The 20,894-nt window shown below is 45.5% G+C and overlaps 1 protein-coding gene and 1 non-coding gene across 3 annotated transcripts in view; both read right to left on the bottom strand.

Annotated features, from left to right (window-relative positions):
- Window positions 1-20,894, bottom strand: part of SLC12A8 (solute carrier family 12 member 8) — a 135,311-nt gene that overhangs the window by 29,267 nt on the left and 85,150 nt on the right. For both annotated transcript variants that reach the window (XR_005581602.2, XM_039477392.2), the window contains exons 7-8: window positions 6,564-6,651; window positions 4,740-4,827 (exon numbers count right to left, since the gene is read on the bottom strand). Coding sequence is in view for 1 of the 2 variants with exons in the window: in XM_039477392.2 (XP_039333326.2) it covers window positions 4,740-4,827; window positions 6,564-6,651 (176 nt within the window). In the remaining variant the exon portion in view is untranslated. The remainder of the gene's footprint in view (window positions 1-4,739; window positions 4,828-6,563; window positions 6,652-20,894) is intronic.
- LOC120367240 (U6 spliceosomal RNA) lies at window positions 5,055-5,158 on the bottom strand. The gene has a single exon (XR_005581665.1). It is a non-coding gene; the product is annotated as a U6 spliceosomal RNA (small nuclear RNA).

Raw genomic sequence — 20,894 nt, 5'->3', positions numbered from 1 at the left:
TGTCAACAGTTCTTTTTAAATAAAAAGTGATTCCCTGCTGGCATCCACCTGTTTGAGCCATCACCCCACCAAAAAAAAAAAAAAAAAATTCTTTCCAAAATATTCCATGGAGCGTGAATTACCCTGATTTCTTTTTTCAGTAACTACTGATGAAAACAATTACTTCCATCTCTCTGCTCTTATTATTTTCTCCCAGCTCCCATTCGAGCTTCGGCCATTGAGGGACTCCACTCATTCACTGGCTGCTCTCTTCTCTTGAAGGGCTGGATTTAAAGTCATTTGCAAGGGGCCCGTTCTGTCTCATCTAATTCCAGTGGCCCCCTGACATCACTGAGGAGTACATCCCGAAACCCTCACAATCCCAAGTGTATTAATAAGGCCATGTCTCAACAACGTTATGGTTTTTTTCTCCCACATCTCATTTCCGCAGAGTCATCAGTTTCCTAACACTCCACACTCCATGAATTGACCAACATCTCAACTTTCGGTTAACTTTTACCTCTCACTTGAGAGCCATTTTCCATAGACTGCTTCCTTTCCTGAGAGGCACGACTGTGTTCACGATGGAGGACAGAGGACCCTCAGGCTGGCCCACTCACAGGTGCCAAGCGGCCCAGGAGACTCACTCCCCTGTCACCAGTGCCGTCCCATTCCCATCTTCCCTGTACAGCTTGTGTCATGGGCTTCCAAGGTCCCTCTTGAATACGTGGAACCATGACTATTAAATCCAGGAATCAGACGTTGCTCTGGCGGATTCCCTAGTTTTTTGTTTTGAGACCGAGTCCCGCACTGTTCCCCAGGCTCGAGTGCAGTAGCTCAATCTTGGCTCACTGCAACCTCCGTCTCCTGGGTTCTAGCGATTCTCCTGCCTCGGACTCTTGAGTAGCTGGGACTACAGGTGTGTTATCACCATGCCTGGCTAATTTTTGTAATTTTTGGTAGAGACGGGGTTTCACTGTGCTGGCCAAGCTGGTCTTGAACTCCTGACCTCAGGTGATCCACCTGTCACGACCTCCCAAAGTGCTGGGATTAGAGGCATAAGCCACTGCACCCAGCCAGATTCCCTAGTTTTAATAACAATGCTTTTGGGATATTTTTCCTTCTTAGATTGCTCTTATTTTGCTAGTTAGCAAGCCTCAGGGCTGCTAAGGTACTTGGTCTTTTTTATTTGTAAGAAACATCTGTTTCCTGGACTGTATACAAGTTTATTTTAAAACATTTAATCTATTTAATTTCACCCCAACTAACACTGTACAATTCTTTTTATAACTAAATAATACTGAGATTGACTATTTTGGCTTTTAATATTTAATTAAATATGGTGGATTTGTGGGGAGAAAATGTGTTCCTAAAATAAATGTGTTGATCTGTAAGGGTATGCCCATAAGGACTATGGGAGTTAAAATTTAATTAGCACCTACTATGTGCCAGGCAAAATTTATTATAATTAGCACCTACTACATGCTTTTCATGGGTTATCTCAGAGCCACAACCATATAGAAGGCTTTTAAGAATGCCCATACATCTGACAGCAAGTTCCTCTGGGGAGGGGATTGAAAGTAAAAAGATGCTTCTTAGAGAAACTGAATTGAGAAGCTAAATAATTAGAAATAGAGCAGAGAAGCTGCAGGAAACCCAGAAAGAAACAGATTAACTGATCAGCTGCCGATCAGTAAAAAGGAATCCAGGGCAGCCTGCAGCCATTGAAGATCATTGTTCTGGCAGAAAGCCCCCGAGAGAAAGAAAGAGGAGTGCACTGGAGAGCTGCCTGAGAATGAGCGCCAAAGAGAGTGTGCCAGAGACCTGCCCTGTCTCAGCGGCCAGAGGTGAGAAGAAAGACGAGGCCTTGCTTTTTTCAGGCCCAGGAAAGCCCAGAAATGTGCTGGCTCCGAACTGAAGCCACAGCTAAGAAAGGAAGCTGAGATGAACAGGTTATCGGGGTGGCAAGTTGTGTCAAGTGACCAAGGAAAGAGACTCCACACTGGCCCCTGTGTAGCTTTCCCCTCCCGTTCTCTGGGTACTGCCAGTAAAAACATCTGTGGCCCAGTTTACTGCCCGAGCACGGTACCTGCTACCGCAGCAGAGTCAGTCAGAAGGAGAAAAGGTGTGGGAGGAAACTCCTGTGTGGCCTCCTTTAGGGGTAGATGGCGGGAAGCGGAAGACCGAGGTGCTGCTATTTTGCCATCATCAGGGGTGATTCCACCACTGCTCACTGACTTGCTGCACCCACCCGTTTCTACTGAGAACCAAGAGCAGTAGCTTTGCTCCTTTATAGGCTTTACAACGGCCTATTCCAGGAAACAGTCTCTTGTCCTCTCCAAGAACTCAATCTCCACTTTTCATCCCAGTGTGCGAGTTACATTCCCACGTGCTATTGCTGGGCCTGATGCAGCAGGTGGTCCCACGTGGCTAAGTGCTTGCCTAGCTGCTCACGGTCAGGACAGGTGGCATTCCAAAGGAGGCTCCCCCCGTCCGTGTGCCTATTATTGGGTGTGTGATTTCCACCCACAAATGTGCTCTCGTGCTGTCTCTGGGCTGTTTTTACCCTTACTTAGATACAAAGCTGCCTGCCCTCCCACATACCCACTCTGAGCTTTCCTTTGCCAAGCAGGGGAAGGAGAGGAAGGAGGTGCTACGACCCAGAGGATCATCAGGTCAGAGTCTCTAAAAGGTGGAGGGACCTCGGTGAAGGAAAGCAGGAGAAAGGAGCTTTAGAAGCAGGCAGAGCTGGCCGGTCACTGGCAAGCTGCCGACAGCAGGAAGCACTTCCCCCAGTCAAACCAGCCTCACCCAGGCTGCTCCCTGAGGCCTTCAATGCCTGTAATGCAGCCAGGCTTTTCATTCCATAGCTAGAGAACAGACCCTTGGGAGTGAAACTCCAGACGGAAGCACACATGTAGATACAAATGAGGGCTACATACTCCTGCCTAAGAGCAAACCTTGCCACCTGGGGGTCTGTGACCTTGGGTTATGGAAGGTGGGTATCCGTTCTCCCACTAACTGAACGGCACCGCCTTTCAAAAAACGTGCCTTTATACTAAGGTCAAGACCCCTGAAAACAAATAATCACCTTTGCATGGATGCCTACAAGCCTTAAAAAGGAACCTGTGCTATTGTGAAAACCAAGCTCAAATGTATCTCTCAAAAGAAAATTCAGAGGTTCCTGCCTCAGGTTGCCCCAGGCACTGGCCTTCCATGAAGATCGGCAGGGCTGCTTTGCAAAGCCTCACACGGAGAGAAAATGGTATTCTATCCTAAAATATAGGAGCTCATGCCTGTAATCCTAACACTTTGGAAAGCTGAGGTGTGAGGATCACTTAAAGCCAGGAGTTCAAGACCAGCCTGGGCAACATGGCAAAACCCCATCTCTACAAAAACATTTTTAAAAAAATTATGAGTGTGGTGATGTGTGTCTGTAGTCCTGGCTACTTGGGAGACTGAGTTAGGAGAATCACTTGAGTGAGCCCTGGAAGTTGAGGCTATAATGAGCCATCTCCAAGTCACTGCCCTCTAGCCTGGGTGACAGGGTGAGATTCTGTCTTGAAAAAGTTAAATTTTTAAATTAAAAAATACATAAAATATAAGCAGCGCTACTCAGGAGTTAACAGAAAAACTCCCTAGCCAACTACATTTCTCTGAAAAATAACGGGAATCTCAGGGTCTACTTTTTCTCCAAGAACTTAAAGGAGGGTAGGAGTTTTTGGGAATTTCCAGAAAATGTCTGGAAATCTTACTCATATGGGTTCTAGGATGTCCTTGAAACTAATAAAACCTGATATCCAAATAAATGTCCTTGATGTCACATGACCTCCAGCCTGCTAACTGTGGTGGAACGCCAGGGGTTCACTAATCTTCTCCTGGCAGGGTGCGGACTCTAGAAACAAAGATGTTGCAGCCAAATCAGCCTGGAGCGTCCGAGATTCTCAGGAAAGCCAAAGGGGTCAAGGGCCTCAGAGACAAGGAGGGCCTTGGCGCTCACCCAGGTCCTGGGCTTCCTCCCGCTCCCTCCACCTCTGCCTGTCTCCAGCCTCCTTCTCCACTTGCTGCTTCTGAGCAGCACTTTCTCTTCTTCCTGGAAGGTGACGCTGTTAGCAAAAGCAAGGAACTTGCTTAGCCGGGAATTTGGGGCAACCAGATTCTTCTGTTTCTATCCTAATTTTCGACAGGAAGAGATGTCCCCATTATCTAGCCCCTCGTATTTGTGAGTCTCTCTGGGCATCGTTATCTGTTTCTAGAGATCCCCAAGCCGAGCCTGTACCTTCTCCATCATCTCTCTTCCCCACCACAACCCCATCCTTGATTCCTGGGCTTGAGACTATATGTAGGCCCGGCACCGTGGCTCAAGCCTATAATCCCAGCACTTTGGGAGGCTGAGGCGGGAGGATCACTTGAGGCCAGGAGTTTGAGACCAGCCTGAACAACATGGTGAGACCTCATCTCTACCAAAAAATAAAAATAAATTAGCCCGGCATGATGGTTTGTCCCAGCTACTTGGGGGTCTGAGGCAGGAGAATCGCTTGAGCCGGAAGGTTGAGGCTACAGTGAGCTGAGATTGCAACACTGCACTCCAGCCTGGGCAACGAAGTGAGACCCTGTCTCAAATAATCAATTAATTAAATGTTTATAAGACTATATGATTTCCCAGATAGTACCACAAGGGGAAGGTGGCCATTTGTAGGTGAGAACAAATAAATGACTGCAACAGACTGAGCCCTCTGAGTAGCACAGGACTCACTCACCTTTTCGGCTATCAGGAAGTCATAGCGAAGGGCCTCTCGAGTGCAGATGGCGCCCAGGAGGAAGACGAAGACGATGTACAGAAACCACCTGCAAAACCCAAGAGCAGAGCAGAGCTGCCCCCTACTCGCCTCACCCAGCCGCATCCACTCCCCCCACTCAACCTTCCATTTCCTATGGGAACCTGCCTCCGAATGACAGAAAGGCCAGTCATGAAGCCTCCCCAGTTGGCTTGGGAGGACACTTTCTGTACTATTTCTCTTCTGGCATATTTCTTACCAAAAAAGGGGTACCATTTTTTTTTAATGTACATATATAAAAATGTGGAAGGCTTCATGAATTTGCATGTCATCCTTGCACAGAGATCATGCTAATCTCTTTATTGTTTTAATTTTAGTATACGTAATGCTGAAGTGAGTGCTATTTTATCTCATTCTTACATTAAAAAAGAAAAACACACAAAGGCATTCAGAGTAGGAAATCAGGAGGCCCAGTTGCCTCTAGGATGCCAGGATTCAGGCCAGGGTTGCCCAGCAGCCTCACAGCCCAGCCTCCTACAGCAAAAGAACAAGTTGATGATCCGTCAGGCCTCTAAGTCCCGCTGCATCAAATAAAGAGGAAAAATAAAGTCACAAGGCAGAAAGCAGTGGCCTGGCTCTGTCCCCAATATGCCCTGTAACCCTGAAAAAGACACAGGTTCCTGTGGTCTCCTCACTCCCATCCTGACCCAGGGTGGGCCAGGGGTTCCTCCTAGAACCTCCCAGCTGGAACGAGAAACAAGACAGGATCCTCATACAGAACCCTCTTTATTTCCTTCCCAACACTCAAGTCTATCTCCATTGTCTTTATTTTCTTCCCAATGTGATTGCCTTATTTTGCACAAAATAGCCTGATACTCTGCATCAGGCTGATAGCAATGGTGTCACTGCAATGAGCTAAGAGCAAATTCAGTGTTTGTGAAACAGCTACATTAATATTTTCTAAATACTGTGGTTAGAATAACACAGGCCCTTTTCACTTCTCAACTCATTATCTCTGGTCTCTGATCTCATTGCCTCTTTACACTCACCCAATGAAGGGCAGAGAAGTTTCTTCCTGTGGTACGGAGAGAAACAGAAGATTCTAAAAGGTCAGAAATAGACCCAAGTTTACCCAGCCTGCCCATGTGGGTGGCACAGTGTGAACTAAAGCCCCAGAGGCCTGATGGCCTGGGGCAGCTGGAGGGGACGCTCGCTGGGGGAAGGAGAGCTGGGTGCTGAGCTTCCACTGTGTGCCTTCTACTCTCTCCCCCACAGTCTATGAAGCACATACACTGTCATTATCCCCATTTCATGGGAAAGGAAATGGAGGCTCAGAGAGCTCAGAAAAGTGTCCAGAGTCATGCAGCCAATCAGCGGCAGAGCTGAGATGCAAGCCCGAATTCATCTGATTGCAAAACTCTTCATCTTTATCCTCCCTCCAATGATCCTGGAAACTTGGTGGTTAAAAATCCCCAAGTTCAACCAGTGGGGGTGGGGGGAGTGGAGAGGGTAATGGGGGTGGAAGGCTGAGGAAAGGAAAGAAAGGATTCGATCTGTGATCTGGGTCCTGACACTCCTCCTCGGCAGCATTCCCAGGCAGGGCGCATGAAAGGGCAGTGTCTGAACCCACCAGACGTGAATTTTCCAGCCCACCGAGTGTTAAAAGAAGAATCGTAATATGAAATACATTGGTCACAGTCGGGGCACTCTCAGAACAAAAGGGGCAATCTCCGCTTCTGCCTGGGGTTTTCTCTCCCACTCTCCAGCTCGAACTGGCTCGAACTGACTGCCATGAGGGGAACTTACGAGATGCCAACAGCTGCCAGGGAGCCCAGGGGAATGCTGGCGGCAGGCTCCCTGAGGTCGCCCCCCATGTTGAAGCCGGCCATGACTCCTGAAAGACACCCAGATGGGGAATGGGGTGACGCAGCCTCCTCCACGCATCGCCTCCCCCAGGGCCGCCCCTTCCACTCCTCCGGGACCCTCTCCTGGAAGCTGTCCCACGGCAAGCCCACCAGCTGCAGCTCTGCACGCAGGCTGCTTCTCAATCTCCCCTGGCAACCAGGGAGGCATCCCTGTGGTGTGAAAGGGACTTTTGTGGGTTAGGGGAGGCTCAAGAGGAAGGCCCTCCCAGCTCCAAAAGCATCCTACCGCTCAGAGCAAAGCAACCAGGGAAGGAGGAAGGCCGCTTGCAAGGCACACAGAGGTCCTGGGCTGCTTGCTGAGCTGGGACAATGCCCTGGAGAGGCTCAGCATTACAGAGGTCTGGCAGCCTCCTGCTCAGCGGCTTTCCCTGCCTCTGCTGCCTGCTGATTGATTCCATGGGAGTGTCCTGTGTCCTTGGGGGCAGGTGCCACCCTCCAAGCCCCTGAGCTACCCGAGGGTTTGAAATAAACTCCAAAAAAACCCAATTCTGATGCCACTGACATGGAGTCACAAGCTCCTTTTCATCATCACCTCTCTTCTGCAAGAACACGAATGAAAACGAATTCATCCAGTGAGGGACCCACAGCACAGTGCTGCATGGTGAGGTGAGGTGGGGATGTTTCTTCTTCCCATACAAACAAATATATGAAAGCAACAAGACAAAGTGTTCTGAACATCGGGTGAAGATCCAGCCCACAAGTGCCCTAACAACTCAGAGTGATGGGCTGCCCTGGTCAGGTAAGCCCCCTAGATGGGGTGCATCTTGAATGTGGCCTTGAAAGAGAGATTCAAATGGGCTTAGGGATAGGAATGAATCTAACACCATGATTTGTCAACACTTTCAACCTGCCTGGGCCTGTGTCAAGTGCTTTACATGCATTTTAAAAATCCTGTTTAATTCTCATGACAACCTCATCAAAAAAGTAGAATTATTTCCTCATATTACAGAAAAGTGCTCAAAGAGGTTAATTAAAACAGCCTAAGGTCACACATTTAATAAGTGGCAAAGCTAAGATTCAACCCTGGTCTGTCTGACTCTGAAAATTATGCTCTTAATGCCTCTGCTATAATGCTTCGCAGAATCCAAGTAAAGCACAGTGAAGTGACAGTTTGGAACCAGAAAGTGAAAGTGGCAGCAGGGAAAAGAGGGTAGGTGTTTCAGAGAGAAGCTTGAATGCTGGCCCACGGATGCGGCTGCCCATACTATCACCCAGCAACTCTACTACTCGTAGCCTTGACTATCGACTTTGGATAAAGTAGTAGAGTTTATCCAAAGTTGATAGTCAAAGCTATGAGTGAAGATTTAGCCCAGCATGTTTATAAATGCTTGTTTAGAGTACCGGAAATGAGAAACAACCTCATGTCTAAAGATAGAGGATTGGTGATATAAGTGATGATACAGCTTTCAATAAATACTAGGTCTCAGAATATTGTAAGAGATATGCTGTGACATGGAAAGATCTTTAGAAGATTTTGCTTAGTTTTAAGAAGCATGTTAGAATACAGAACACATATGGTATGAGCCCATTGTTATAAAAGTATATAGAAAAAGGAACTTGAACATGTTTTAAAACATTAACAATGTTATTTCTGGGTGACAAAATAACACATCATTTTTATTTGATGGCTTGTATTTTCTTAATTTTCTACAATGATCATTTTGAAACATAGGAAAACTAACTTTTAAGGTTTTGTTTTGTTTTTTTTTAACGCCATGTTAGGCACATTCTCTTTCCTTTTATTCCTCTCCTCTCCAAGACCCTATTAAAAGCATAGTAAAGGAGAAAAGTGGATAAATTCCTATAAGCAAAGAAAAGCTGGGAGGGAGACCCTAAGCAGATGGAAGGTTCCCACAGATGTCTGGAACATAGAACACAGAAAATGGAGAACATGATACAGAGGAAAAGGGAAGGAAAGCAAGCCTTGGAACGCTTCTCTACAAGATCTGAATGTAGTGAGGAAAACCAGGGCTGGATGTTTGCACTCCAAATGAATCCCTGCTCAAGAATCAACAGCACTCACAAACTCTTCTCATCAAGGTAGGGCCCCAGCATGGAGACAGACCTAAACGCATGAGAGCAGGGGAAATCCATGCCCGCAACCAAGGTCACCCGACGTGTGATGAAAACCAGCAACAAATAAACAAATATATATACAAATAGAAATAGAACAACCCATACTGGAAGAAACGTATAAATCAGAATACAGAGAGAATTAAAAGAAAATACTAACTAGTAGCTCCAGATACATCCTAGAAGAATATTCTATCTATAAAACAAGGTGTTATGGAAAAAAAAAATCCAAGAACAAGAAAGAACTTTTGGAAATGAAAAATACGATCACTAAAATTTAAAATGCAATAGATTTAAGGGCCAGGCGTGGTGGATCGTGCCTATAATCCCAGCACTTTGGGATGCCAAAGCAGAAGGATCACTTATGGCTGGGTGTAGTGGCTCACACCTGTAAACCCAGCATTTTGGGAGGCCAAGGTAGGCAGATCATCTGAGGTCAGGAGTTTGAGACCAGACTGACCAACATGGTGAAACTCTGTCTCTACTAAAAACGCAAAAATTAGCCAGGCATGATGGTGCACACCTGTAATCCTGGCTACCCGGGAGGTTGTGGTAGGAGGATCGTTTGAGCCCGGGAGGTGGAGGTTGCAATAAGCAGAGATCATGCCATTCACTCCAGCCTGGGTGACAGAGCTCTGTCTCAGGACAAAGAAAAAGAAAAAGAGAAAGGAAGGAAAGAAGGAAGGAAGGAAGGGAGGGAGGGAGGGAGGAAGGGAGGGAGGAAGGGAGGGAGGGAGGGAGGGAGGGAGGGAGGGAGGGAGGGAAAAGAAGGAAGGAAGAGGAGGAGGAGAAAAGAGGAAGGAGGAGGAGGAGAAGGGAGGAGAAGGGAGGAAGAGGGAGGAGGAGGGGGAAGAGGAAGGAGGAGGGGGAGGAGGAGGAGGGGGGAAAGGGGAGGGGGGGGAGGGGGATCCCTTGAGGCCACAAGTTTGAGACCAGTTTAGGCAACACAGTATCTCTTCATAAAATAAAAAAGTTATCCAGGCATGGTGACAGATACCTGTAATCCCAGCTACTCAGGAGGCTGTGGCAGAAGGATCTTGAACTCCTTGAACCCAGGAGTATAAGGCTGTGGTGCGCTATGATCACACCACTGTACTCCAGCCAGGGCAACAGAGTGAGACCCTGTCTCTAAAACAAACAAACAAATACAAAGATTTGAAAGATAAAGTTAAGTAAATATCCCAGTATTTAAGACAGAAAAGTAAAGAAATAGAAAATACGGGTGAAATAGAGGAGAAATTTTGGAGTTATAACAACCAACTAACAGGATATCTAGAAAGAGAGAACAGAGAAAAAAGAAAATAACCAGACAGACAAAAGAAATTCCCCCTAGCTGAAGATAGAAAATTCCCCCTAACTGAAGATAGAAGTCTTCAGATTGAAATATCCCACCAAGTATCCAGCACAAAGAATGAAAAAAAAAAAAAAAATCTATACCTAAATGCATCATTGTGCCATTATTTCAGGAGAAATCCTAAATGCTTCCAAAGATTAAAACATTTACAAAGCAACAAAAATTAGATTGGCATCAGACTTATCAGCAACACTGAACATTAGAAAACAATGGAGTACTAATTTTAAAATTCTGAGGGAAAATTATGAGACTGTATTTTAGCTAGATTACCAATTGAGTGGTTAAACAGACAAGAGTTCAGGAAATTTACTTCTCCCATACCATTTCTAAGGAAGATACTAAAGTATGTTTTCCAGCAAAATGAGGATGTAAACCATGAAGGAGAAAAACGTGAGATTTAGAAATCAATGGTGATAAATGAGGAATGCAGTGAAGTTCCAGAATTAAGGGCTGTACGGCAGAGAAACTACCAGGGATTAAAGCAAAAAATGTAGGCTCCAGGAGGGATGCCTCTGGAGAGGAAATGCCTTCCGCACAATGGGCAATATAATTAAACTAAATGATTTTTAGGATATACTGACTGCACATTTTGGCAACAACATAAAAAGAAAAGTTATTGAAACTCCAGGAAAAGTGAACAAGAAAGTTAAGGTTTACAAATAGCTAGAAGGGGGATATTGAATGTCTCCTATACAAAGAAATGGTCAATGTTTGAGTTGATGGATATGCTAATTACTCTGATCTGATCAGTATACACTATATGTATGACTACATATCCCAAAAATATGTACCATTGTTATGTTTCAATTTAAAAATTTTAAAATTAAAATTAAAATCTTAAATTTTAAATCTAAATTTAAAAAATAAAAATTTAAGTTAAGAATTAAAAAAAGAAAGGTAAGGTGTAAGTATGAAGCAAACCAAAATGTGACATGATTTTAAACAACTAATAGAATGTTAGAAAAATTCTCTCATTTGACCGTGGTATAGGAACTTTCTCTCCTAAATGGCACAAGAACCATATGAGAATCACAGTGAAGAAAATGAAATTCTACCCCCCCCCCCCCCGCTTTGCTCTTCAGTGAGCAACAGCTGCAGAGTCATAATCCTGTATTTGCTTATTGTTCTTTAACTTCTAAAACTGGCCTATTCGCAGAGCACAAAGGACATAACCATTGACATGGTTTGGATCTGTGTTCCTGCCCAAATCTCACGTTCAATTGTAATCCCATGCTAGAGGTGGGGCCTGGTGGGAGGGGATGGGATCCTGGGGGTGGATCCTTCAGGAATGGTTTAGCACCATCCCTTTGGTGCTGCTTTTGTGATAGAGTTCTCACAAGATCTGGTTGTTCAAAAGTGTGTGGCACCTCCCCTCTCTCTCTGGGTCCTGCTCCTGCCGTGTGAGGACGCCTGCTCTCCCTTTGCTTTCTGCCATGAGTAAAAGCTCCCTGAGTCCTCCCTAGAAGCAGATGCTGCCATGCTTCCTGTATAGCCTGCAGAGCCACCAACCAGTTAAATCTCTTTTTTATACATCATCCAGTCTCAGGTATTTCTTTATGGCAGTGCCAGAATGAACTAATGCAATTATGAGTTGTGAAACAGAATACAAATAGTATCTATCTTGACAATGTAAAAGGCTATGGCTAACTGATATTAGGAAGTGAAAAGAGGAAAGAGGAGAGGGAAAAGAAAAAGCACCAATATTTTCATCACAGGAATGTAGAAAACAAAAAATATGTAAGCCCCATGTTCATTCACCAGTCCTGACTTGAATCTTATAAGCTTCAATTAGCTTAATAAACAATTTTCTTTCTTGAGACAGTCTTGCTTCTTCACCCAGGCTGGAGGGCAGTGGCACAATCTCGGCTCACTGCAACCTCTACCTCCCAGGTTCAAGCAATTCTCTGCCTCCGCCTCCCGAGTAGCTGAGGTTACAGGTATCCACCAACACGCCTGGCTAATTTTTGTATTTTATTAGAGACAGGGTCTCACCATCTTGGCCAGGCTGGTTTTGAACTCCTGACCTTGTGATCCACTCACCCTGGCCTCCCAAAGTGCTGGGACTATAGGTGTGAGCCACCGTGCCCGGCCTAATAAACAAATTTAAAAGGTCATCCAAGCCATCCTTTTGAGCTACCCATTGAATGTGGGAGGCAGCTATGGAAAAAACTAGCAAATATTTATATAGCATTTGCAATAAATTTTAAGTTAATTATTTTGTATCTTGTTATCATAAAGTTGAGCTTCTAAGTGTTCACTAAGCGGAGCAAAGAAATGTCAAATAATATGAAGCAGTTTGTTTTCATAGTTCCAAAGACAGTTGACTTGTAACCTTAAGGCAAAAAATACCTCTAATAAGTGCCTGTGTGTTTGTGTGTGTGTGTGTGTGTGTGTGCGTGTGTATGCACGCATGTGTGTGTGAGAGAGAAACTCTATTTGTTCAGCTAAAGTTGTAAACTACATTTTTCATGGGAGTTTGCCCACTTGCCTGCTAATAACCAACTTGTTTTATATAACTTTCCTGATAAGGCTCTAAAAACTCAAGTAGAAAAGGATTATGCAGATCCCCTTAAAATTAGGACAATAACTAAAGTATTCCTTATAAAAATAAAGACACACATAAAATAAATATAATTTTAATACATTACTCTTAAAACACAACACAGAATCTCAATTTCCCACACCGAGAGCAAGGACTGAAGGGATGTAACCTAGAATTGATAGAATAGCAGAGATTTAAGTATATTCTTTAAAATTATCAGTGTAATCATCAAAATACCTAAAAATAAAAATATAGCTATCAAACATTGGAAAGTGGATGAGGGAGCATGTAAGAAAGCTAAGTCTCATATTTCCTAGCATGACGTCAACAGATGACGTCTGACTTTGATTAACCAAATTATAGGTATACACATGTTGCTTGGTTATACACAGCTCTCAAAGTACTAAAAATGATTAAAGCGGTTGTCCCTATGGAGGAGTATTGGAGATAGTGATAGGTGGGGTGGGAGACTATTGCTTTGTATTGCAAGCCCCTGGACTATTTTATTTTGTATCATGTACGGGTCTTATTTGGATTTAAAAAAAAAAAAAAAGGAAAGCCCAGGACCTGCTGTATTCATCTGTTCTCTCTCTGCTAATAAAGACATACCTGAGACTGGATAATTTCTAAAGGAAAGAGGTTTAACTGACTCACATTTCCATATGGCTGAGCAGGCATCACGATCATGGTGGAAGGCGAAGGAAGGGCAAAGTCACGTCTTGCGTGGTGGCAGACAAGACAGAGCTGTCATAGGGGAACTCCCATTTATAAAACCATCATATCTCGTGAGGCTTATTCACTACCCTCATGATTTGCACTCCCACCGTCATGATTCAATTCCCTCCCACTGGGTCCCTTTCATGACATGTGGGAATTGTCACAATTGCAGGTGAGATTTGCATGTGGACACAGAGCCAAACCATATCACTTGCCTTACTCTCCCCAGTGCTCCTGTGACTGAGTCCAGTCGCCAAGACTTCTCGTGCACTGGGGCATCACTGCTTGCTGCCAGAATAATCTTTGGTGGCATCTCCATATTTATCAGACTCCAATTCTATCCACTAATGCCACCCCTTCCTGCACCTTCCAAATTCTGGCCTTCTACCAAGGCCAAGTTTCTCACCTGTCACCAGGCTTCCTAGGTGCTGAGCCTCACCTCCCAGGCCGTGTCGCCTCCCCACCTCTGCTCCTTCTGCCCCCTCCCCCAGCCCCTGGCAACTGCATGCCCACTCATTCAGCTTTGTGAGATGACACGGTGCTCCTTATTCCTCACCATTGCTGTACCTCCTGCAGTTTGTCAGGTCATTTTGGACACCTTCCTTCCGGTCATTTATACAGAAGTTAATCCATGAAGACCCCTGAGAATGCCCCGGTGACACATGCTTCTGTGGAGGAAGTGACTGATTCATCCTAATTGCTCCCTGCTTCCAAACATGTTCTATCTCCATAATAAACCCCCTGTCCTCCTCCCTCAGGTCCTGTGTAGGCTGCCTGATGTACAGTACATGATGATGCTGGTCAGTAGGAGAAGGACTGACCATGACACAGGAACGAGCCAGGCCCAGATATAGCCAGAAAGTTGGCTTTTGAGACAAAACAGAGAAGCCAGAAAGTAGATCATATCACAGATGCAAAGGGCTGGAGACAAGGAGATGCAGGCAGCTGGGACTGCAGAAAGAAGTCTCATGGGTGATTCCTGCTGCAGCAATCTGGGTAGTTCCCATGGCAAAGTGTACATTGGGTTTTTTTTGTTTGTTTGTTTGGGGTTCTTTTTGAGATGGAATCTCCCTCTGTTGCCCAGGCTGGAATGCAGTGGTGTGATCTTGGCCCACCGCAACCTCCACCTCCTGGTTCAAGTGATTCTCCTGCCTCAGCCTCCCAAGTAGTTGGGATTATAGGCACCTGCCACCATGCCTGGCTAATTTTTGTGTTTTTAGTAGAGATGGGGTTTCACCATGTTGGCCAGGCTGGTCTCAAACTCCTGACCTTAGGTCATCCGACTGCCTCAGCCTCCCAAAGTGCTAGGATTACAGGCATGAGCCACCCCACCTGGCCTGCACATTTGTTATATGGGCTCACACATTGTAACTGTCATTTCCAGAATTCTACTTCTGTGTTACAATATGATTCGTAGGTAACGTTCTCTAGCTTTAGTGAATTATAAATGTCTTACTTGTTAGTTAGAGCTAGAAAAATTATTTTGACTTAGCATTTTTTTGCCCATCTTTGTTAAGTGTTACAGAGATTCTCTAGTTTGCTTTCCTTCTGCATCCACTGCAATTTTTAAAATACTATCATTAAGCTTAGTTACATTTAGGGTTGGTGTACTAGAACAAATACTATTTCCTAGAGCATTAGTGCCCAGATGTTTTACAAACATTATGTTTTTTTTTTTTTTTTTAGAAGTTCCACAATTGAAAATAAGGTTGGGAAACCTTAATTAGAGAGGTTTTTAGTGCTGGGCTATTTCAGTGCCTGATGTGCAGTACATTAAGATGCTGGTCAGTAGGAAAAATATGCTAATATTCATTGTCCATCTCTAAGAAGAGAAATACAGCACAGTGTTTCGCAAAACTTATTTGACATTGAACACTTTTTTTACAGAAATGAAACACTTTGTTTGTTATTAAAGTTCCACAGAGCACAATTTGGGAAACACTCAGTGCCTGTTTTATAATTACCATTTGGTCTTGACATTTTTCTTGGCAGGCTTCCAAAAGTTGTTTAAAATGGCTATTGAGGGCTGGATGTGGTGATTCATGCCTGTAATCCCAGCACTTTGGTAGGCTGAGGCAATGGATCACCTGAGGTCAGAAGTTCGAAGCCAGCCTGACCAACATCGTGAAACCCTGTCTCTACCAAAAACATAAAAAAAAATTAGCTGGGCATGGTGGCACACACCTGTGGTCCCAGCTACTCGGGAGGCTGAGACAGGAGAATCACTTGAACCTGGGAGGCAGAGGTTGCAGTGAGCCGAGATTGCACCACTGCACTCCAGCCTGGGTGACAGAGCAAGACTCTGTCTCAAATAAATAAATAAATAAATAAATAAATAAATAAATAAATAAAATGGCTATTTAGAATCAATGACTCTTAAAGCTAGATGATAACCCTGCAATTGTCTACTTCAACCTTTTATTTCACCATGTGGTAATAGAGGCCCAAAGAAGGGAAGCCATTTGATTCAAGTGTCCCAAGCGATTGCTAACAGAACCAGTACTAATCCTCAAGTTTCCTGATTCCAAGTCAGGGTTCTTCCCACTGTATCACACAACCTCTCCATTTCTGCCTAAAACCCCTGCTCTTTGCAGATTTCCCCTTTCGAAACAGTAATTGCATGATTCATGTGGGGTTACATACCCACAAGAAGGCTGAGCTTATCAGTTATGATCGGCACTATGCACTGGTTGCCCACAGGCACTTGCATCACGAGTTCCTAATCTCTAGACTGCGCCAGATTGATGGCATTTCCCCTCCTGTGGGTTTTAAATGCCAGTTCCAGGAAGCAGTTAATTGCTTTACCCAAAAACGTATTTTCTCCCTGCATCACAACAATGATCTATCTGGTCCCCACAGTTACCATGTGACTTAGGCAAACAGCTTCCTGAATATGGGGAAGGCCTTCTGGCTTGGTCTTTCACCACAGTCCTGGGGCCTGCAGGCACATCTTTATGGTCTCTGCTTTAATATGCAAGTCTGATGGTGTCAGTTATCACCTGACCAGCTTAAGTTTATGAGGCTACACCTCGAGTGGCGTCCACAGCCACCTAGACTTTGACATTATGCCTACAGTTTTGATGGACGGTGCCAGGTGAACAGGGGGCTTGGGGTCAGTGCCTGGTTCCAGTGTCTGATCTGACAGCAGACAGAGATGGCCAAAAGATGAACCAACCCCTTATAGGTTTCAAAAATATATCCTTGGGTAAAATAACCAGTGTAAACGTCAATGACCACTTACCAACATTTACAAGCTGGCAGGTCATCTCTTTCCTTCCCTGCCCCCTGAATCACCCAACGGCTCACATAGATCAAAGTCTTTACTTACAACCAATTACCACAAACCCACTTCTCACCCACATTCTCTTTTTTGTTCTTGAAAATTGAGGATTAGTAGGAAAAGAAAAATCCAACAGTTCTACTAGGCTTTTCAGGTTCCTGTTAGTTCATGAAATACTATCTGCTTTGCAGGGCTGTGGTGAAGTGGGAACAGATATTCATAAACACTTAGCATAGTGACTTGCACCTTGTAGGTACGAAATAAATGCTCACCCAGGAGAGACGGGCTTTGCTTCTTACTCAGAAATCCCTCAGATTCCTAAAGACTGGTCTGCCTCTCCTTACCTTCCTTCTGATTTCCAAACCTCCTTCTTTTCCCATGCCTGGCTTGCTGGTTTGTTTAGCTGTTCTGCAGAAATCTCTAAACCTCTCTTGCTGTATTCTTGGAGCAAAACTTGTGAGTTTCCCTCCCTCTCAATATTTTAGAGATCCTGCTGGGACAGACAGTGTCAAATGATGAAACTTTCCAACTCCAGGACCCAAGCAAGATTTTTGGCTTTTGGGTGAGGGGAGGCACCGACATTGTGTGTTCTGTCTTCCAGCATCTGCTCTCAGGATGTGGGAAGCTACGGGACTTACCACTTGCTGGCTGGGAGGTGTTGGGGAAACAACCTCTCTGTGTCTTTGTTTCCTCATCTGTAAAATGGGTAAATAATAGAACCCGTGGGAGGATCTAGGTTCTATGGGGCCTGAAATTTTTTTGAAAGTACAAAATTATGAATATAAAATTAGAAACAGGGCTTTGGAAGGCGCTCACGCAAGTGACGGACCTTGAAGCCCAGGCTTCGTCTACTTCATGGCAGCCCTGTGTCTGATGGAACCAGTCAGACTGCGGAGAAGTTTAAATGAAAAACTATACATAAAAAGTGCTTAGTGCCTGACATAATAGGTTATTGCAATGATAATAAGGATTGTCAATATTTATAATTATTTTGATAAAATGATTATAAATTAATTCCATAAATAAAATTATAAAAAATAAACATGTATAATAATTATAATGCTTTCTTTTTTTAAAGACAGGGTCTCACTCTGTCTACCTGGCTGGAGTACAGTGACGCAATCTTGGCTCACTGCAACGTCCGCCTCCCAGGTTCAAGCAGTTCTCCTGCCGGGACTACAGGCTTGAGCCACTGCACCTCGCCAAAGCTTCTTTCTTTTCTCCTGTTTCTGCTCACAAGTCCATCAGAAAAAAGGAGTGGAGTGAGCTCCCATCTTCAGGCTGTCCCTATTTGGGGCTTTCCAGTCCTTAAACATGGGGACCCCACTCTGGTCCAGCAGGTCCCTGTCCTCTCACTCAAAGACACATAACGTGTGAGGAGACCCAGGGGATGCCTGGGAGCGGGGAGAATGGGGGAAGTAGCCAGAGGAGGGGTCAGGTCAGCACTAATAGCCGGGCTAAGGGGCCTGGAGACAGCCAGCTAATTCGGGGGCCCAGCAAACTCCCAGAGCTTCCCAGGGTGTGCATATGAGCAGGAGAGGGGAGTCAGGCCCAGGGAGGTCAAAGGGCATCACAGAAATAGCTGGGCTCTTGAAAAGGAAGGTGACTGTGGACGTTTTGGTAAAGGCTGTAGGTTTCCTACCACATTTTTTCATGCTGGGTGTGGTCAACCACAGGCCCATGTGTTGGCTGTGGCCAAAGAGTCCCTTATCCCTTCCAGTAAGAGTTTGGAATCTGGGAACAAGGGTTACAGGGCTTCACATGACTGATATTCTTCTCAGTGAATTTCCATTTCCTAGTTCCTCTGTGAATCGTGCTCCTGGATCCCTGGAGTAGCTGCATCCTCAGGGTGTGTGTGAAACCCTGGAGAGGAGATGTCTGTTTCTCAGGGAAAGTTTGGTAGTGGAGCTTGGAGAAGGAAAGCGCTTTAAGAAGCAAAGCAAGTCCAGCGTCCACTCCAAGCCCCCCACTCTACCCCGGCAGTCACCAGCACAGGGTGTAATGGAGCAGAGTAAAGTGAGGGGGCAGGAAAATGGCTTCCTACATCCAGAGGAGCCCCCCGATTGAATCTCCAGCTGCTCTTCCCAGGAAGCCGCCAGCCCTTGGGATAAAATACCTGAAGTAACTTGAATATCATATCTCCAATGGGAGGCTAGGGGTCTGGGGAACAGAAGGGTTTGTTCTTCAAAACTCTCCCCTCACCACAGCCTGGAGGTTCTCTTGTTCCAGAAGAGGATGGTGTTGGAGGGAGCCCCAGCCATGACTCACTCAGAGCTAATCCTTGGCAAATCTATCACCATGGAAACTGCCAATCATCCATGCTTTTCATAGCTTAACCGAACATCTGCCAGGAGACAGCAAGTCATACAGACCATTCGTCCTGCCTATCGTGTTTACATCTGGGGCCCTGAAAAAGAGAGACAGAGACAGGGAGGGCAGCTCTCCACAGCAGTGTGAGGGCCCAATGCCCGCTACTCATCAGCTGCGTGACCTCTGTCGGGTCCTTCATAAGCTCTTCTGTGCTCCTCTTCCCCCACTGGTAAAATAAAGGATTGGATCAATGATTCTTAACCGCAGTTGGGCCAAAGGAGAGTGGGAGGGACAGGAAAGCAGGTCCCCTAAGAGGGGTGGGGTAGAGAGGCCTCTGTAGTTACAATCTATGCAGTATTATCATTTTATTTGAAATCTTACAAAATAGTACTCATAACTAAAACCACAGAAAACAAATCTTGACTCAGTCTTAGGTAGCTGTAGCTTTCTCAGAGGAAGGATGACACTCCATCTCTGAGCCAGAACGTCCAGGGTCTGTGAGGTTTTAGCAACATTATCAAAGAGGAATCTAGGCCAGGCATGGTGGCTCAGGCCTGCAATCGCAGCACTTTGGGAGGCAGGAGACTGAGGTGGGTGGGTCACTTGAGATCAGGACCAGCCTGACCAACATGGTGAAACTGCATCTCTACAAAAATACAAAAATTAGCCTGGTGTAGAGCCATGCTCTCGTAATCTCAGCTACTCAGGAAGCCGAGACACAAGAATCGCTTGAACCCAGGAGGCAGAGGTTGCAGTGAGCCCAGATCACACCATTGCACTCCAGCCTGTGTAACAGAGCGAGATTTTGTCTTTAAAAAGAAGAGGGGGAGGGGAAATATGGATTAAAAAGACAAAAGCTTGAGAGTTGGGCTAGCTGATCTCACATGTTAATCCAGTTCATACTCTGGGCTACTGGGTGGCCCCTTCAAGCCTCAGGCTGCTGCTAACTCCTGCTTGGGGGAAGAAGCCAGAGGGGAGGCTCACCATCCCCTGCCCCCACTCAGACCAGGCATCCTCTCTCTTAGGAAAGCCAGCCATGGGAGCAGGGTGGAGGGGCACATAAGGTCCACATCGCCAAGACAACCCCCTGGTGCACCTGAGGACCACCAGGGTGGTTGTCTTAGCAGGGCAGGTGTGCAGGGTGACCAGGCAAAGAAACCTTCTGCCCCTGCCTCTAGGGTAACTGCTAATCTGGCATCTTGGCCCACGGGTCTTCACTCAGGGAGGACACTGCCAGGCCTCAGGGAATGCTCAGATGGTTTTCTTTTTTTTTTACTTTATTTATTTATTTATTTTTCCACGACAGAGTCTCCCTCTGTCACCCAGGCTGGAGTACAGCGGTGTGATCTTGGCTCATTGCAACCTCTGCCTCCCAGGTTCAAGCAATTCTCCAGCCTCAGTCTCCCAAGTAGCTGGGACTACAGGCAAGTGCCACCACACCCAGCTAACTTTCCGTATTTTTAGTCGAGATGGGGTTTTACCATGTTAGCCAGGCTGGTCTCGATCTCCGGCCCTTGTGATCCACCCACCTTGGCCTCCCAAAGTGCTGGGATTATAGGCATGAGCCACCGTGCCTGGCCTCAGATGGTTTTCAATTTGTGTGTGGAAGGAGAGAGGAGAAAGACTGGGAAACATTTTCAGATGTTAACTTTTTTAATTTCCTCTGTTTTCCCGTTGCCTTTTCTGTCCACTCAAGAGGAAGCTGACCTATATTCTCCTGCCTTGTGGGAGACAGGAGGCAGAGAGGAAGCAGAATTTGCCTGTGTACTGTTTTGACTTCTGTTTCTCAAAAACCAAGGTCCTTAGAAGATTTTGGAGGGAAACAGAAAAGCAGCAGTAGAATGTCTGGGGAAAACATGTGGGGACAAGGACAAAAACTGTCACACAGTTTGTGGGGCCACCTAAAAATACAAATGCAGAATCAAAAATTAGTAAG

This window comes from Saimiri boliviensis, chromosome 8, assembly GCF_048565385.1.
Source record: "Saimiri boliviensis isolate mSaiBol1 chromosome 8, mSaiBol1.pri, whole genome shotgun sequence".
NCBI classification, from domain to species: domain Eukaryota; kingdom Metazoa; phylum Chordata; class Mammalia; order Primates; family Cebidae; genus Saimiri; species Saimiri boliviensis.
The sequence above is the reverse complement of the archived record's forward strand: the minus strand, read 5'-3'. Positions and strand labels throughout refer to the sequence as shown.